We start from the raw sequence: 18757 nt of genomic DNA on the forward strand, positions 1-18757 counted from the left end.
GGGGCCTTTTGTCTCACAAAGGAACAAAAAATGTTTAATGCATGGAAGTTACTGTGTACTAACTTATTAATTCGTTCAATGCATATCTGGTGAGTGCCTACCCTGTGCCAGGCAGTGACCTGGGCACTAGACGGAGCTTCCTTCCTGTGAAAGGCAGTCCCGGGCCCGTCTTGTAGCAGCGCCTCTGATTTGCAAGGGGACCATCCCTCCACTGGCCGGGGACGTTCTGGGCCTGCTAGGGGAGAAGTGGGACTACGTGGTGAAGAAGCTGCAGGTCTCATCAACGTGGCCCAGCAGGAGCCAGTATGGGGCCACGTATGGGGAGAGATCCTGAGAACCCTGGATCAGGGTGAGTAAAATTTCAAGTATTAGAATGATTCCGTTTCATACCCTTCACTACAAAGAAAGGAGCGCTGTGCTGTGTGGACCTCAGAGTGTGTGCCACCCTTGGAAACATTGTGCTGACCCATTTTCTGGTGACGAAGAAGGTGGTCCCTGGTGAGGGGGGCCCAGGCAGGAAAGGGCTGTGGGGCAGGTCCGGGCTGCAGGGCACACAGCTCCTCCACTCGGGCATCTGACTCCAGGCCCTCATGGTAGTAGAGGTCTTTGTGTGGGGAGAGAGGCCACGTGCAGTTTAGGGCGAGACTCAGGAAGGGGATCCAGCACAGGCCCCTATAGTCTGGAGCAGGGCCATGCAGAGAACTGCACTTCACTCCAGAAACAGCTGCTGCCAGCTGTGGGGCTGGGTGGGGACAGCTGCTGAGCAGCACCCATGCACCCATGCACAGAGCTGCCGTGTGAACCGGGCCCCTCAGACCTGCCTCTGGGAGGTGGGCTCCACAGCGACCTGTCCTAGGTTGTCCTGTCCTAGAAGTGGTGCCCCCCGCCCCTTGTGAGCACAGGGTGAGCTGCCTGGCTGTGCTGGCCTCAGGGGATCCGCCACGCGGGACTCACCCGCTAGTGTCCATGCACTGCAGCCGCTGAAACAACGTCTCGGAGAGGCTCGGCCGGCTGACCTCAGTGGCTCTCGGATTCTCGCTTGAAAGAGGGACCTCCTTGGCTTCATACGGCCCAGCAGATAAAGGGATGTTTCTCGGTGGCAGCTCAGGTGGAGACACGACGCCTTCTACATGAGAGAAGACAGGAATGCCATCAAGCTGAGTGCTCGCTTCTCTCAGGATCACCTGCCTGCAGAGTGGACCGCGTGGCTGACCTGCTGTGCCCCCTGTGCAGGGAGCCCACCCTGACATGCAAGACCCAGGCCACGGGGCCCAGTTACAGACTCCCCTGTGCCTGGACTGCCCCTCCTGCCCCCACTCACTTCCTGGCTAGATGGGGAAGCTACTGAGGGCAGGGGCCAGTTCTCAGTGGTCTTTGGCCCTGGGGCCTAGTTTGTTCCATTGAGGCATTCAGCAAACACCTGCCACCTGGATCCTGACGGCTGTGCAAGGCAGGGCAGCTGGCCTTGGCCAGTGAAGTTTGCGGCCTCGGGCGGTGCGGAGGATGGTCAGCTTTTGGGACTGAGACAGGGGCCCTGGAGTGAACAGAGCTCAGTTCCCAGAACCGGACAGACAGGCGGAGGGGCTGGCAGGCCCCCGCCGTGCCCCCTTCTCTCTCTGCCTTCTTTTCAGCCCTACCTTTTCTTCTCTCACCCCTCCAGACCCTCCGAGACAAATACAAGAAAGTGAGGGGCTCCCTTCCCCCAGAGAACTGAAACATGAAACACATGACTTCAACAGCCTAGGAGAGGGGACCCCCGCCCATCTGCCTCTAGGAGCACTTCCAGCCACATGCCCTGCACAGGCAAGGGGGGATCCCGAGCCACCTCCCATGCCAAATGGCCCCCCCTCTGTCTGGCCACAGAGCTGCCTGGGGCCTTCTCTTTACAGGACAGGCCGTGAACTTCCTCCCCTGGCCTGGGGCTCTTTGGCTTGTTTTAGGTCTGCTTTGAGCCCCATGGGGAGCAGGAAGCACTTTTTGAAGGGCCTGAGCCAAATCAGACTCCTTGGACTTGGGGGGAAAAGGTCACATCCCCCAAGGTCTGTTTCAAGCTGACAGCTGGGCCTCCTTTGGGGAAGGGAAGCCAGCAGTCATGAGACTGTGTTTCTCTTTCCAGACCTTACAGAAGGTGTTGGGGTCTTTCTCTAGATGAGCACCCCTAGAGGGGCAGAAAAGCTGGGTGTGGGGGAGAGGGAAGTGAGGATGTTGCAGTGTGGAGAGCGTTCCTACAGGACGACTGCTCAGCGTCAAGGCCCAGGCCCGGGTGCCTGGGGACCGCTGGGTGACGTGTGGCCATCGCAACGCTGGTGAGTTACCCTGGATGCACATGTGGCTACTTCACAGCCGAGGGCGCCTCTTACTCCATGGCCTGCCTGGGCCCCTCTTGGGCTCCAAGACAATCCTTTTGAAACACTGCCTGGTCCTCACCTTCTCCTCAGGGCCAGGGAGGCCACTCTTCAGAGAACCCCCTCTGATGAGGTAGTGCTGCGGTCTCCAGCCACCCAAAGTGCACCCCCAGGAAGGTGGTGGGAGGGTGGCCAGCGAGCCAGCCCACAGGACCGGATGGAACGGGCGCTCAGCAGAGCTGCCCACAGCCCGCAGGGCCGGGCCGGGGACCTCTCCATGATGGCTCTAATCTGCCTCTCCTCGGGTGGCCTCGGGGGCCTAGCTGTTCCAGGCCTTAGGATCTAGGAGGAGCCCTGGCCACGTAAGGGACTGAGTTACACGTCTTGGGGTTTTCTTCTAGGAAAGGAACTTTTGAGGGGAAGAGAAGGGCATCACCCAGGAGAGCTACGGGGCAGGCCTGTGTCCCTCCACCGCTCAAAGGGCGGGCCTGACTCTCACCGCTGCTTAGGGGCTGCACTTTCTGATAGAAGACCCAGTTAGGGGCCAAGATTTACGCCTTCATTCTCTTCACAGTGAAATGCAGCTCGTTATTTTGATGAGGATGGTACCTGCATTCATTGAGCACTTACTGTATGCTAGGCTTGGACTCTACATACATTGCCTCATCTGATGACACCCTGAGAGGGACATATATTTTTACTGTCTCTTTAAGAGAAGTCTGTGGTTGGAGAGGTTAAGTAATTTACCCAAGGTCACACAGCTAAGAAGCTGGAGAGCAGGAAGTTCAACCCAGGTCTGTCTGACACCAGAGCCTGCGTTCCTGGCTTGTCCTTAACCACAACGTCACACTCTCTCCCTTTGATAGCTGGGCCCACTTCCTATCAAGCACTTGGAAAGAAACACCCTGGGACTTCACCATGGTGCTTGGAGGTTAGGGTCCCAAAGGCGCCTCTCGGCCCAAGGCAGCCGCTGGTCTGCTGCCCTTCCCTTCATCCCTTCCTACCTGTCTCCTCCTCCGGCTCATCACCTGCATCCTCCTCCTCAAGGGGCACGGGATACTGCAGGTGGGTCACCAGACCCATGTTTTCTTTCTTGTAAAACTCAATGAGCTGGTCCAGCTTAGTGAAGAACCTCACGGGGACACCTTCGGATGCCTGAGAACAGAACCCCAAACAGAAGCAATTTGAACTGGCCGGGACATCAGCCAGCCACAAAGGCCACCTGCAGCAGAGGCCGACAGGCCGAGGGAGTGACCGGGATCCAGAAAAAGCCCTGGACACCTCCACAGTGTCTGCCCATCACACCCACACCCTCACATCCTGTAACCAGCAGCTCCCGGCAGCCAGTCTGCAAAAGACACAAATAGGCCAGCTCTAAAGGTTCTTTTTCTTTCAGTTTTTTAAAACTTTTATTTCAAAAAGTGTTTTGCTATACAAGCAATAAATGTTCATTATGGCAAAAATTAGGACAGAATGTTTAGAAAAGAAATCATCTGTAGTCCCACAAACCTGGGAGACTTATTTTCGACAGTGTAGGATGGGGGGCAGTTGTTTTTATTTCATGCCCTTCCAAGATAAATTATTTTGAAACACAGTAAGATCTATTCTAGCAACTGTTTTGCTTTTAATTTTTTTCATTTGTGTAGTTGTTTTATAAAAACTCAGAAAACAGTGACACAGCAAAAAATTCTTTCCTGATTTGTATTGCTGTTGCTGATGAGAGCGAAGCCTGCCTGTGATTCTGCTGCTGGACTGTTCAGATGGTCGTGTGGCTCACGCAGGAAATTCAGGGAGGTCCCTGGACGGCCAGCCCCACTCCCGAGGCCCCGCCCTCCTGAGTTCCAGCCGAGGCTGCACCCCTGTGGGCTCCCCCTAAGGGGCTGTCAGGGCAGGTAGGGAGAAGTGCAAGCCGGAGGGAGGCTGAGGTTCTCATCAGTGCTCGGCCCGAGAGTTCCTGTTCCCAGCACGTCCCGATGTCCTGTCCACCCTCCCCACCCTCCCCGTCCAGTCTCCCTCTCTGCCTCTCCTCCGTGCTCCCTGTCTCAACGAATGGCACGATCACTTCCCACTGGCCACACCAGAAACCAAGAGGCATCCTGGACTTCTCCCTCCCTCTGTCACCGAGGGCAAAGGTGGGCCGTGTGAGGCAGGGTGCTCCTGATCCAGTCAGGAAGATGCGGAGCGGGGCCGCGGCGAGGTGGAGGAGGAAGATGTAGCCCGGCTCCAGGGAGGAGCCGTGAGCCTGGGGCAGCAGGGCAGGAGGAAGGGATCAGGCCATTTGTGGGTATGGGGAGGAGCCCCAAAGAGGCACCCCCTCTGGGTGGGGCTTCCCTGGCCTCACAGGGGTACAGCACCCCTGGTCCTAGCACTAAGTGCCTGTGATTCAAGCCCATTATCCAAACAACCAACTGGTCAATGACAGGTAATTTTAAAATGTTTTGAGAAGGTGCCATCCTTGGAGTTGGCAGTCAGGGGGTCCAGCTGCTCCCCCGGGGCCTGCCAGCTGCCTTCTTGCTGAAGGAACTGGGACCCACTGCAGATGGCAAAGGAGGCCAATAGGAAAATAGGGTGGGGACTGGAAAGCCAGTTCAGGTTGGTGTCTAAGTGGGGTCTGGACTCGCTCACCTCCAGGTCAGGTTCCTACTGGTCCAGCATGGTTAGGGGTGACTCAGGGGGCTGGGGACGGTGTGTGGGCCTGAGGTCTTGGGCTACAGGAAAGTGGGATTTGGAGGGCAGATGAGGCAGGATGGCCCAGACTGGGGCAGATTCTGACTCCTGGGAACAGACCTGTCCCCTCTTGTTCTTGTTGGTTAACCCCAAGCATAGTGAGGGTGCCCTTGCCTTCAGCCAGATCCACCCTGACTTTCACCTTGACTTAGGGCTCTCCGCTCGGCCTCTCTGTCTCTCTTTGTCTCTGTCTCTCTCTCCGTGTGTATTTGTGTGTGCACATGCACTGCACACATGTATAGACTGGCACACGAGGGTACTTATGTCTGAGTGTGTGGCTGCAGCTATTTAGTAAATTTGTAGAGAGTTTAAAGAAAGAGGTTTTCAGTTCTTTTCAATAAATTCCCTTGTTTTTATAAAGCCCCATGCTAAGAAATCTCTTTCAAGCATTACTAAACCAGAAATATCTGAGCAGCGGCAGCCAGGCCTTCTAAAAATTTGAGCAGGTTCAAAACCAAAAGTGAGCAGGATAACAAAAATAATTCGATGTGACACAAGAGCGACAAACTCAATTCAGGTAAAGCGGTCATGGTAAGTGTCATCCTGCCAATGAATTTACAGCTGATGGACCACAAGCCATTAGGCATATGAAAAAAGGATATGGAAAGGTCAAGGAAAGTCTAAGTGAAACAACTCATATGTGAGTCTGGAAAAGGTTTCTCAGCTGCAGGATGTCTGGGGAACACATATTTGAGAGAGCACATCAGATATGCGAATTTAAGACACACTGATGCCAGGGCACGGTGTTTTAGGGCCTGCTGAAAATTAAAGCCTCGACCACGATACACCATCAACTGTGGACACATTTGATTTCAGAGATGTGAAAAAAATAAGCATCTTAGAATTAATGAAATATGCTGTGTCTAAGCATGCAGAGGTCACAAATTACAGGAACAGGACCTCTAATCCCTACAGGTTCAGTGAGTGAGGTGGGAGGTGGGATGGGGCACCTGGGGGACAGTCGCATGTGCTGAACGCTGCTGACCAGACTTGCTGTGACCTCTTGGACTCTTCACAGTAGCAGCTCCAGCTGCAGTGGAGGGCAGGTGCACGACCCTGAGAGGGTGGCCGTCCGTGCTGCGGCCTCACCGCCTACCTCCCTTTGCTGGGTGTGCCTCCCCTCCACCAACCCCAACTGGAAGCCAGGTACGGGAGACCCTCAGTACCTCAAGTGGGTGACCAGGCACCCTGGAAGCAATGGGAAAGCAAGCCTGTGGGTTCTGCAGGCAACAGCAGGGCCCACAGCAGGATGGGGCGGCCACACTTCCGGGCAAGGGTGGCCGCCACGGATCCTTAACGGTTGAGGCCTCCAGACTTTGTTTCTCATTCCTCAGCCACTGCCTTCCTGAAGAGATTCACCAAGTCATTTTGAAACAGAGAAGGAATCCCTGAAGCCCCACATTAGCTGTGGGCTGTGACTGTGAGCCCCACACAGTTACAGACACTTCCCAGCACAGCGCCCAAGGATAACTGGGTGTCTGCTCTGTGGCAGCGCCCACCGCCAGGAAGGAATTCTTTGTCTCTAGAGCACAAGACAGCTTGATTTTGAAAAAGCAAAGAGGATCATTCCCTATGTTAAGTCAGACTTGTTGACTTAAAAAGTGTGGGACACAGAGCAGATACACCCTTGGAATTTGTCATTGACAGAATGGACAAGAACTTAACATTCATCACCAAAAGTCAAGACGTAAAAAGACGTGGCAGAGGTTAGTTCAGATTGTGAAACCAAATTCCTCTCTCTTCTCCTACCTGTCATTAAAATCTCCAGGTCTGTGGAAAGTTCCTGGCTCTTTCCACCATCATTTCTACCAAGCCCCTGATGACAGCTGCCCGGTAAGCCCAGCGGCGCCCCCCCCACCAGTTTATCTGTCTTTGAAGGGAAGGGGCCTTCCTTGGCCTACCCTCATGCGGTCCCCCAAGCCCCTTAGAGGGTAATGACAGGTCCTACTACTGTTTTTGAGAGACAGTCTAGTGCATAACATGGACCTCACAGTTGAAAAGCTGTAGAGGAAAGAGGTGTGGATGCCAGCCTGGGCCTTGCAGGTCCAGTGCTCCTGGGGAAGGTTCAGAGCAAGGGAAGAGGGCCACTCTCAGCCCCAGGGTTCAGGAAGAAACCACCACCAGGGCTTTAAAACAGAAGGCAGCTGAACGTCCAGTGTGTTGGGAACTCTAAGTAATGTTTCCACAGACAGTTCTCTGGCTGTGACTTTCAGAGAGCCTCCAGTGGGTGGAGGGGAGCCAGGCAGGGAAGCCAGAGGCCTGGACAGGCTGAACTTTCCCAGGGGGTAATTTTAACTTCAGCACCGTCTGGGGTCTCCAAATGGGGAACAGAAAGTGGGCCAGGCACCCAGGAGGAAGCCAGCCAGCACGGGGAGCCGAGCAGAGCCCCGGGGCACCAGGAAGCTGCCTTGCTGCTGCATGGCACGCCCGCCTCAAGGGCTGCCCAGCCTTCGTTTTAAATTCAAAAGCATATACTATCATGCTGGGAGTTTTACAAATGATGGGAAGGTTATTAAGCAGTGGAAAAAGCCCCAAATATTCTCCCATCACAGCAAAGTCTTTCTTTTAAGTCCAGTGAGAAAGTCACTAGAAAGGCTTTGTAAGCAGTGACAATCCCATTTGGCTGCTGTGAAGAGAATGGCAGGGAGGGACATGGGGTGTCTGGGGTCACTATTATTTTTCTTTCCCCATGGAAGTCGGAAAGGTGTTGGAGGCCTCAAGGTGGCGGTGGGGGCAGAGAGGGATTCAGCCCTGGTTGCAGGACCCGCACACAGCCGCCAAGGTGCGGCGCCGGTGGGGCTGAGTGGGGTGCTGTGGAACTCGGCTGTCCCGGCCCAGCCTCTGCAGTCCCGAGCATCACCTCCCGTTTGCCTCCGGGGCTCCGAGGCCGCCAAGGCCCAGTGGCGTCTCCTCCACTCATGGACTGGTGGAGGCCACTGTCCTGTGTACCTCTCACTGTGGCAGGGACCCACCGCCTTCCATCCTCACCTCTGCCTTCCCCAGCAGCCCACCCCTGAAATGTTTTCCTTGGTTTCCCTTCTCCCTTCGGGACTGTTCTCTAATCCTGAGCCACCTTCTCTCCCAAATTCTGTTCCTAAGAATCGCAGACCCCCAACTTGGGCGAAGAAGGGAGAAGCAGAGAGACCAGATCCTCAGTCTCTTGGTCTCTTGGGCCTTTTGGGATCTGCAGGGTTTGGATTTTGTTCTAAGGGTGATTTGGAACCAGTAAAGGCATTTAAAAGTGTGTTTGTATGTGTGACTTGGTCGGATTTACATTTTTGAAAATATCACTTTGGCTTTTGTGTGAGGCCAGAGTAAAGCTGGGGGCTTTGGGGCTCGAACTGGAGAGGAGTGGAGCCCAGGGGCCAGGATGAGCCGCGCTGGAACCCCCAGGGAGGGCCGGTGGGCAGTGGGGAGCCAGGAGGCAGGGGCAGGTTTGCAAAGGCTCTAGAGGCCGACTTCAGATTTAGCAACCCCTCTCCTGCTGAATAGCCTAGAATGATCCAGGATGTGTTTCCTTAAAAGCCAATCGGCTCTTCCTCTTCCACTTTTCTTTAAAACATATTTATCAGGGCTTCTTTTCCTTGCACCTCCTTTAAAGAGGCCAGTGCCAGTGGGGCTTTTGGGCTGGGGCTGAGGAGGTAGTCAGCAGGCTGAGGGTGCAGCTGGGGCAAGGATGCGGTCAGGACCTTAGAAGCTGGCCAGCCAGGACCCAGGGGCAGCAACACCAGAGGCTGGCCACACACAAGCCAACAAGCAAATGATGACAGGTATGGAGAAATGGGAGCCAGGCTTCTCACTGTCAGAGGAAGCAGTTGGGCTAGAATGAGCTCTGTAGTGTCAGACTGGAAGGGGAACTCAGGGCTTGTACTGCGTGTAGGCAATTACAGATACAAGCGTGAGTGATGTGAATGCACACACGTTTCCCAGCTCTGTCTTCTTAGAGGACCTAGAAGCAACAAAATCATGGTTGCAACTCCAGCACCCCTAGAACTCAGGTCTTGGCTGCTACATCCCACCCTCCACTAAAAAGAAGCAGGCTTCTTGGAGAGCAGATTGATCCAGGGCTGGTGCAGGGAACGTGTGAGGTGGGCCTGGAGTATCTGCTGCTCCGGAAAGTAAGGAAATGCTCAAAACGCTCCAGGCGCCAGGAGACAACTGAAAGGGCAGTGGAAAGAACCATCTGGCACAATCTGAGCATCACAGTGAATGATAAAATAATTTTAATTCATTGAATAAAACAGGAATTCATGAGTCTCTTCTGATGTAAATAAAAGATGCCAATTAATAACTGTCGGAGGGATGATGGAAATAGTGTTTGGCAACCACCAGGGTAATAACTGATTCAGGCCAAAACTAGTGGGTGAGCCTTTGAGGAACAGGATGTCTAGATGGTCTCAAAGTAAAGGATCTGCCCACAAAGTAGTTAATTTTAAAGGGAAAAACAGTAGTTTTACAATGAGGAAAACTGGCAGACACCATCTTAACTAAGTGACAAAGTAAGTTTGCCAGAAAAAGGACAAAGTGACATTGTGTATCTCCTGACAGGGGTATGCAGAGAACATAACAGGCACTTTTGATTCTCCTGCCTAAATGCAGCACCTGGAAACACCGGAAAACTCCATACTGAGGGACAGTCTACAATTACTAACTAAATCTCTTAAAAAATACCAAGGTCATAAAAGACAGGGACTTTGCCCAGCTCAAGGGCACTAAAGGGATGTGATAATTACATGTTAACACGTGATCTGTGCACCTTGGTCCAGAGGGGAGATTATACATATATAGGCTTACCTCATTTTATTTCACCTTGCTTTATTGCTCTTCGCAGATACTACGTTTTGTTTTTTTTTTAACAAATTAAAGGTTTGTGGCAGCCCTGCGTCAATCAAGTCTGTGGATGGCATTTTCTCAACAGCCTTTGATCACTTATGTCTCTGTGTCATATTCTGGTAATTCTTGCAATATTTCAAATTCTCCATTATCATTGTATTTGTTATGGTAATCGGTGATGAGTGATCTTTGATGTTACTAATGTAATGTTGTTTGCATGCCTGCTAACACAATATCCAATCTGCAGCCCTCGGATCAAGAAGTAATTCTGACTTTCAAGTCTTATTCTTTAAGAAATACATATTCTAAGGCTATAGCTGCCATAGATAGTGAGTCCTCTGATGGATCTGGGCAAGGTGAATTGAAAACTTTCTGGGAAGGATTCATCATGCCAGATGCCAGTGGGAACATCTGTGAGGCATAGGAAGAGGTCAAAACATTAACATTAACAGGAGTTTGGAAGAAGTTGATTCCTTCCAACCCTCGTGGGTGACCTTGAGGGGTTCAAGGTTTCAGTGGAGGAAGTTACTGCAGATGTAGAAACAGCAAGAGAACTAGAATTAGAATTGAAATTAGAACCAGAATCAGAATTAGAAGTGGAGCCTGAAGCTGCGCCCGAATTGCTGCACCTCACAATCAAACTTGAACAGAAGAGGAGCTACTTCTTATGAAAAAGCAAAAAAAGTGGTTTCTTAAGATGGAATCTACTCCTGGTGAAGCCGCTGTGAAGACCGTTGACATGACGACAGAGGATTTATATATGACGCAGACCTAGGTGGTAAAGCAGCCGCAGGGTCTGAGAGGACTGACTCCAACTATTGAAGTTCTATTGTGGGTAAACTCCTGCCAGCATCGCGTGCTACAGAGAAATCATTCATTGAAGGGAGAGTCAGTCAATGTGGCCAACTTCACTGTCGCTTTATTTTCAGAAATGGCCACAGCCACCCCAGCCTTCAGCAACCATCACCCTGATCAGTCAGCAGCCATTGACATAGAGGCAAGGCCCGCCCCCAGCAAAAAAGAGTTTGACTCCCTCGAAGCTCAGATGGTGGTAGCATATTTTTTTAGCAATAAGGTATTTTTAAATTAAGGTATGTTCATTAGTTTTTTAGACATAATGCTATTTCACACTTCATAACCTATATAAGGTATGCATAACTTTCATATGCACTGGAAAACTGAAAATTCATTTGACTCACTTTATTGCGATATTTGCTTTATTGTGGCGATCAGAAGTGAACTGGGGTGTGCTTGTATATGCAAATATGCCTGTATACACACACACACATATATATATATTTTTAATTTTTTACTAAGGTATGATTGGTATACACTCTTATGAAGGTTTCACATGATAAAGCAATGTGGTTACTACATTTACCCATATTATCAAGTCCCCACTCACACCCCAATGCAGTCACTGTCCATCAGTGTAATAAGATGCCACAGACCCACTGTGTGCCTTCTCTGTGCTACACTGTTCTCCCTGTGATCCCCCACACCACGTGTGCTAAACATAATACCCCTCAATCCCCTTCACATATGTATATTTATCCACTTATAGTATTTATATATTACATCAATGGAATTAAGTCAATTGGAGAAACTTGAATTGGGGGTTTAAGCATTAGAAGATGATATTTTGTCAATGTTATCTTCCTGATTTTGATGGTTGAGCTGTGGTTATAGAGGAGAGAGTACTTATCATTATCATCAGGAAAAACACACTGAAATATTTAGGGATGGTGAGGCACTGGTAACAACTTCCTACTCAAATAACAACAACGATGACACCAGTAACAATAAGAGGACAAGAAACTTGATATGCAAAATATTGATTGCAGAAAGTGGGCGAAGGGTTTCTTTGTACTATTTTTGAAACTTCTCTATAAGTCTAAAATCATTCACAGAATAAAAAGTAAAATGGAAAAAGACAATTGGATTGGAAATGATCTAATCTTAATCTGGATGGTGGTTACATGTAGACACTTTTTTGAGCTATACACGGTAATTAAAAAGTTTTTCTTAATTAGCTTATGTAACCTAGCTCATTTAATTAATACGCACATGCACACTCATGCCCACACACAGGGAAGAGGGGTTTAAAAATCATCTTGTCTAAAAGCGTCTGATTTTTTAAATTGTATAAAACATATCTAGTCTATATACCTCTGGAGGTTTCAGTACAAAAACTACATGTTGGAGACATCTTGGTGCTGAGATAACCATACTAACATGCCGAGAACAGTAAGACAGTCAGAGAGAGTCACGCGGCACGAGCAGGGGGAGGCAGGGACAGGGCCCTTGGTGTTCTTGGGGTGCACAGGGCCAGCCCAGAGCTGCTTCACCACAGCCCTGCAGGAGCAGCAGCTGCCGGAGCCAAGGGACAGCGCTCAGTGGCGGCGGCGGCCCCGGGGGGCACCCTCCAGGCTGTCTCAGCACTTCTCCCGGGGCCTCTGGAAGGGGCCCCTTTCTGGCAGTCAGGCTGCGGGAGCTGCAGCTGCCAGGCCTCCTGAACGGCCTGGGGTTGTGGGTTCACAGGGCTTCGGAGGCTGTGAGCTGTGAATGGTGCTTGGAGGGGGCGGAAGGGGTAGTGTGGGCCCCTCTCAGGTCCAGGGGAGCGGGGGCTCTTCCACTTTTCCTCAGGCCCTGTTTTGAGATAGTGAACAGACCCGGGCATCAGCCCCTCGGAACAGAAGACAGCTCACGGTGGCAGGAGCAGTTCTGTGCGTGTCCTGTGCCAGGAGTTGGGGGGAGTGCGGGGGTGTCTCCTGGAACCTCTGGCTCTTCCCAGGTGAGGCCCCCCCCACCCCCAAAAGGAAGAAATGGAACTGGACCAGTGTGTTAAGTGTGTTATTTAATTTATAGTATATCTAATACCACAGGTGGGTGCCATCGATCCATTTTACAGATGAGGACATAGGAGCCTCAGAGAGCTTGAGCAACTTGCCTGTGGGGGTCACAGACATTTTCAGAGGAGCAGCACCCAGGGGGGACATTTCAAGATAAAAAAAGAGGATGGGAAGAGGTGGGTGGGGATCTATGGACTTCCTAGTGAGACAGGAGGAAGGGTACCAGACACTGAGGGCTGCCAGCTCAGGGTAGAACCAGGTGGTTGGAGAGTCTCCAGCACTCAAACCAGCGGCTCAGTGGGTGGGTTGGGTGGTGTGAAACCTGGCATGTGGGAGAAGCTGGGCTTCTGGGTGGCGGCGGGCCTGCCCCAGCGCTGTATGGGGGGCCGCAGGGGTGGGGAGGCCCGCCTTTGCTGTCAGCAGGCACGAACCTGTCTCCACTGGTGACCCCGCAGCGGGGTCCCCAAAACCACATGTCTGAGGGCTTGGAAAGCATGAATGCCAATGCCAGGCTCGCCCAGAGTCTCACATGTGCGGAAGGGAGTGAGGTGGCAGCCCTGGGAGGGGACACGGAGCTCGAAGGAAGGAGGTGGAAGCTGCCCCGCCCGCCCCGCCTCGCCCACCAGCCGCAGGCAGCGCTCATCCCAGCTCCCTGGCGCGGGGCGCGGCCCAGGCCAGTGGGCTGGCACTGGTGTGGGCTCTGTCTGTGCCCTGCCTGCAGGCCGAGGTCTCCCATCTACCTCGTTCCCACCGCCCCCCCTTTCTGGAGTGGGATCCTCCGCTTTTCTCTTCCTTTCTTCGGGCAGACTTCCCGGAACGGCTTGGCATGCACTCGGCTCACCCGCCAGTCTGTGCTCACTTCTAAACCCACAGCCCTCCCTTATTCTCAGAGCCGACGCCCCCACTTCTCAACCCAGGCCCCTTCCCCGGGCTTGTGCTTCCCCACCTCTCCACTTCCCAGTCCTTGCTTCCTGCAACAACTCCCCCCACAAGGCTGGGCCCCCAAAGAGCCCAGCAGCCCTGCCGAGCGCACACTCCCTGTGGGGGGCCCCGGATCCAGGTCGGCCCCCAGACCCAGGCCCTCCGAGGCTTGCTCAGCCGTACTGCCTGTAAGCTGGGATCCCCACTGGGATGTTGAGATCATAAGGCCCCAAACCTCTGCCTTTCACTTTCTGATATCCGTGCAGTGGGAGTAAGCGCCCTGCTCTCCTCACAGACTCAGGCGTCTTACAAAGTGCTTTGAACCTCTCACATCAAAGGGGCTGGAGGACTGGGGAGTTGACACCACTGGCTGGTAGGGAAATGACAGCTGTGAGATGCATGTCTGAGGTCTCTGATGCTGTCACCGCAGCAGGAGCCAGGGCCTGGGGATGACAGGGCGCTATCTGCCAGCATGTGCTCTGGGTATTTGGACACTGGAATCCCATCTGGGGACCTCAGGCCCCTGGGAGAGGATGGGTCCCTTATAAGTCGTCACAGTTGACAACTACACCCAGCACCCCAGCGAGGTTCCCAGGTGACTCTGGAAAAGGTCTGTGCTTCCTCCAAGAGCTCTCACAAACAAAGGCCCCGGTGATGAGGGAGGAGGGCTGGCCCTTCCCTGCTGTAGGATTTTGCAGCCACACCCTTCACTGTGGCGCCTTGCAATATCTTGCACTAGAATGTGAAGAATTTACTTCTTTGGTCCACTGATGTTGGGCTTGGTTATGTGATTTGCTTTGACCAATGCAACAGGGACAAAAGTGCAGTTCCGAGCTCAGGATCTACAGGGCATTGTGGATTTCTGCTTCCCTCTCCTAGAATCCTGCAAACTGCCATGAGAAGAGATGCCCCAGGGAGCCTCTGGCCCTTCAGTGTGGGCCAAGAAGAAAGACATGAGGAGCAGACCCAGCATGACCAGAAACCTGGACTCCAGCTGGTCCCACTGAGTCCAGGAGAGCCCAGCCTAGATCAGCCAACCGCAGCTGATCTGCAGACCCAGGAGAGGAAGAGACGTTTGTTGATATAAACTGCTGAAATGTTTGAGTGTTTGTTAGGCAGCAAACACTGACAAATACAGACTTGGAGGAAAAAATGACTGTTTCCTGAGGGTCTTCCTCTTATCGAAATTTCAAGACATGATTACCTCCACTTACCCACGAGGTACCTGACACTCCAAGAGACTAGGTAACTTGTCCAGTGTCACACAACTTGTTTTATCACCAGGATCTGCCACAAGGGACAAATCTTCACGCTCTACATGCTCATTCCCACCACAGCTGCCCCCCAGCCCCCCAGAGGCCACCATCCTTCCGTCTCATTCTCTGGGCAGGCCTTCTGGCCCCTGGGGCCTCCTCTGTCTTCCTGACAAACCTACTGTGGCCACCCCTGTGTCCACAGCACTTCTGTAGCCCCGCCTGTCCGAGCCACTGCCCGGGGTCAGCACCCCGGTCCACCCTCTGCTCCTGAGCAGGGCCGGAATAAGCCAGAGTCAGACAGCTCATCAAAGCAGCAGACAGACCACACACATTTACTGACTTCTTACCATGTGCCCAGCCAGGGCTTGGCCATGGACCAGCACAACTCAGGCCTTGCCCACAGTGAAGCAAAGAAATGAGGCATGGTGCAGCAAACATTAACTAAATAATGACAAGGTGCAGAGGCTGTGGGGAGAAGACAGAGCCCCAGGTGGGTTTTACATGGGGACTTTGCTGGTGGATCGAGGACCTATCTGTCAAAGCAGCAACACTTGAGCTGAGATGCAAAGGATGGAGGGCAGGTGGCCAAAGAAAGAGGGAAACATCATGCCAGGCTGGAGTGAAAGGTACTGGCATTAACATAAATTGTGGATCACAGCTAGGGCCTCACATGGCACGCTGTCGGTGCCCTGCCCAGTTCCCCCAAGATCCCTCCACTACTCTGCTCTCCCACCCCACTCTCTTCTGGGGATCTGGGCTTTGCTGCTAACGTCTTCTCGAACCGACGAGGGGATTATTCCCTGTGGGCACTGGAGCTGCCTCACTCCCATGGAGATCCAGGAGAAACTAAGAAGTTGGACGGCCAACGGGTGCCCAGCCAAGAGCCCAGCTCTTGGCCCCTATATGGGGCACACCCTGGGGTGTCATTCACACTCTAGAGCTCCTGGCGGGGTGAGGCTGGTTCTCACACTTCCCCTGAATTTGCACCTCTGCCCAGCTTCTCCCTTCTCTGTCCTGCATAACTCACTCCCTCAGGGGGTTTCTCCTGGGAGCCTTTCTTTAGTGAATTACTGGCACCCAAGCTCAGGGTCTGCTTCTGGAAAAACCTGACCTATAATGGTCACTCCCCAACCAACCCTTTTTCTTGTCTATCTTGAGCCCTCTCTCAACAGCTGATCTAAGGATTCATCTTCAGCCCTCTACCTCAGCCCCTCACCAACAGCAAAGGATTTGGACCCCTACTTTATGGAGTAATTGATCAGACTTGAAGCCCTTAGCTTCCTCTTCCTCCCCCAAAGATGGCTGCACATGGGGACCACTACCTCCCCTCTCTGCTCCTCCCGCTGCCTGGGCTCAGCACACAATCAGAACATACCCTTCCTCACCTTTTGCACAGAACAGTTGAAAACCCAGAGCTGGGTCTCTGGCCCTTTGAGGCCCTGAGCCAGCTAGAGGGGATTTGGAATGCTGTAAATGACACTGGACGCACTCCGAAGCTCAGCATTTAGGTGACAAAATGCATCACATATTTAATCTCAGTGTTGAAGGTGAATGAATGAAAGGATGAATATGCTTTGAGTACCCAAACAACCTTCCTTCCATTTCTGTTGGTCTTCCCATTTTACAGATGAAGAAACTAAGGCTCAGAAAGGCCAAATGACTTGCACTATAAGTAGCAGCCCCAAGCCCAGGTATCAGGTCCTGTATTCCAAGTTCTGTGCTCCTGGACTCCAAAAATTTGCCGAACACCAATTCTCTACCTGTGTCTGATACCTTTGGTGTGAGGCAAGCCTGTTTTGAATTCCACCCAAAGGACCTTATTTACTAAAGGATATTATATATTTAAAAGCCCTCTCTCCCTTCATTTCTCCCTTAACATCAGTCTTGTGTAAAGAATCCCAGCAAGGTAGATGAGTGCAGCTGTTCTGGAGAACAATCAGACAAAGTTTAGACAGGTTAAATATGTGTACATCCTATGACCCCACAATCTTGCCCCTGAGCATGTGCTTAGCACTGACATTAGGCCACCTATATGGACCATCATATCACGTCTGTGTGTGGTGGCAGAGATCTGTAGGGAAACTGGGAGCCCGTCCCTGGGAGATGGACAGGTAAAGTGTGGTGGAGGAAACTTGGGGTGTCATGCAGCAGACAGAAGCAAAGACTTGGTGTGTATGTGCCAACATGAAAGGAACGGAGAGAGATCCTTAGGTGAAGAAAGTAGAAAACTGAATGAGAGCTATGATATCACTTCAGTAAATTAAAAATGCATGCACATGAAACAACAATACACATTTTGTAAGAATAAAAGGACACCCACTCAGATGGCTGCCAATAAAAGGTTATACAAAGCAGTATGAGGGTGCAAGGGACTGAAACAGACGGTAAGGCGTTGCTCTGTGGTGAGAATGCACTGCGCTTTGATCATGTAGCCTGGCTGCCAAAGATGGTTGTTGGCCCTGTTTTGGCCTTCCTGATTTTACCCAAATTAACTACCAAAATCTTCTGTGTCTCAGTTTCTTCCTTGGTCAGGTGGGGAGGAAGGAGTGGGCAAGGGGAAGTAACATTTAGTTAGAAAACAGTGTGGCCCTTAAGTAAAAATCACAGAATCTGAAGCGTGATGTGAGTGGAGCAGGCAGGGTGTGAGACTGCCGGCACCGTGTGACACACTGGAGAGACGTCCGTTTAAGGGATCAGATGCCACTTAGCTCCAGTAACATCCCTGTGGGGTAATACAGGCCTGGAGTTGCCAGGATGTCAGAATATTCAAGGCAAGGTAAAAATCCAGATTCTTAGATGAAATCTCTGATTGTGTAATACTTGCAACTAATTTTTTAAAACACCATGTCAGCACAAATTCAAATCTTAACTCCATCACCAAGTAGTTGTGTGACCCAGAGTATGGAATATACTCTCTAAGGCTAAGCCAATTCCTTGTCCATGAGTAAAGAGTCTAAGATCTAGTTGGCCAGGTGTTTAACTGAACAGATAGAGGTGGAGGGCATGCTCTTGGCCTGTAAAAGGCATCGTCATGATGGATAGCCTGCTATGTGTGGAATATGCTAATACATTGTCAACTCCTGTTTTTCAGATGAGTAAACTGAAGCTCAGAGGAGTGGAAAATTAAGTAGAAGAGTCAGGTAGAAAAAAATATCTTACCCAAATGTGATAAAAAGGAATGGGTAAAACTGAATTAAAGTTAACTTACATAAGGGCTTCAAGATTAAAAGGGCTCTAAGTAAAGCAGACATGATTATTAATTGTGATTGATAATTAATAATGACCAGAAGTGACTAACGATTAACTGACCCCTAACAAGTTCCAGGAGTCCCTTGTAAGGACGTCTGCTGTCCCACAGGCACGTTAGACCTCACTAGGGCAGCAAGAGGCCTGGGTATCAAACTTGTACTGGCTCAAAACCCAATTTCTCCAGAACTCCACAAGCTGCTTGTTAAATGTGGCCACTATGATGGGGGCCACGGTGGAAGTATTCATGCCACAGAGATCAGCAAACGCTGCCAGCTGGGGCCATGTTTTCTTCCCTGGTGAGCTCATCAGATGTTTGTCAGTGTGTGGGGCCCAGGGACGTTTACCTCCATGGCAAAATCCCGCCTGCAATTCTCAGAGGCCTTGCCTCACGTGCACACTTGCCTTTCCTCCCGCAGTCCGCCTCCCGCCCCCAGCCCGCCCCAGTCTCTGGGGAAACACTAGATCAGGAAGAAGTATCATTGATGCAAGATGGTTGATGACTTATTGGGGGGAATGCAGAGGGGGATTACTGTTCAGTGTGGAAAAACACCTTTTTCCTTGGGGGAGGTGGGCG

The 18757-nt window shown here is 51.7% G+C and overlaps 1 protein-coding gene across 1 annotated transcript in view; it reads right to left on the bottom strand.

Annotated features, from left to right (window-relative positions):
• Positions 1–18757, bottom strand: part of INPP5D (inositol polyphosphate-5-phosphatase D) — a 114213-nt gene that overhangs the window by 64115 nt on the left and 31341 nt on the right. The window contains exons 3-4 of the mRNA XM_036911754.2: positions 3350–3500; positions 955–1126 (exon numbers count right to left, since the gene is read on the bottom strand). Coding sequence (XP_036767649.2) covers positions 955–1126; positions 3350–3500 — 323 coding nt within the window. The remainder of the gene's footprint in view (positions 1–954; positions 1127–3349; positions 3501–18757) is intronic.

This window comes from Manis pentadactyla, chromosome 6 (genome assembly GCF_030020395.1).
Source record: "Manis pentadactyla isolate mManPen7 chromosome 6, mManPen7.hap1, whole genome shotgun sequence".
Lineage (NCBI taxonomy): Eukaryota > Metazoa > Chordata > Mammalia > Pholidota > Manidae > Manis > Manis pentadactyla.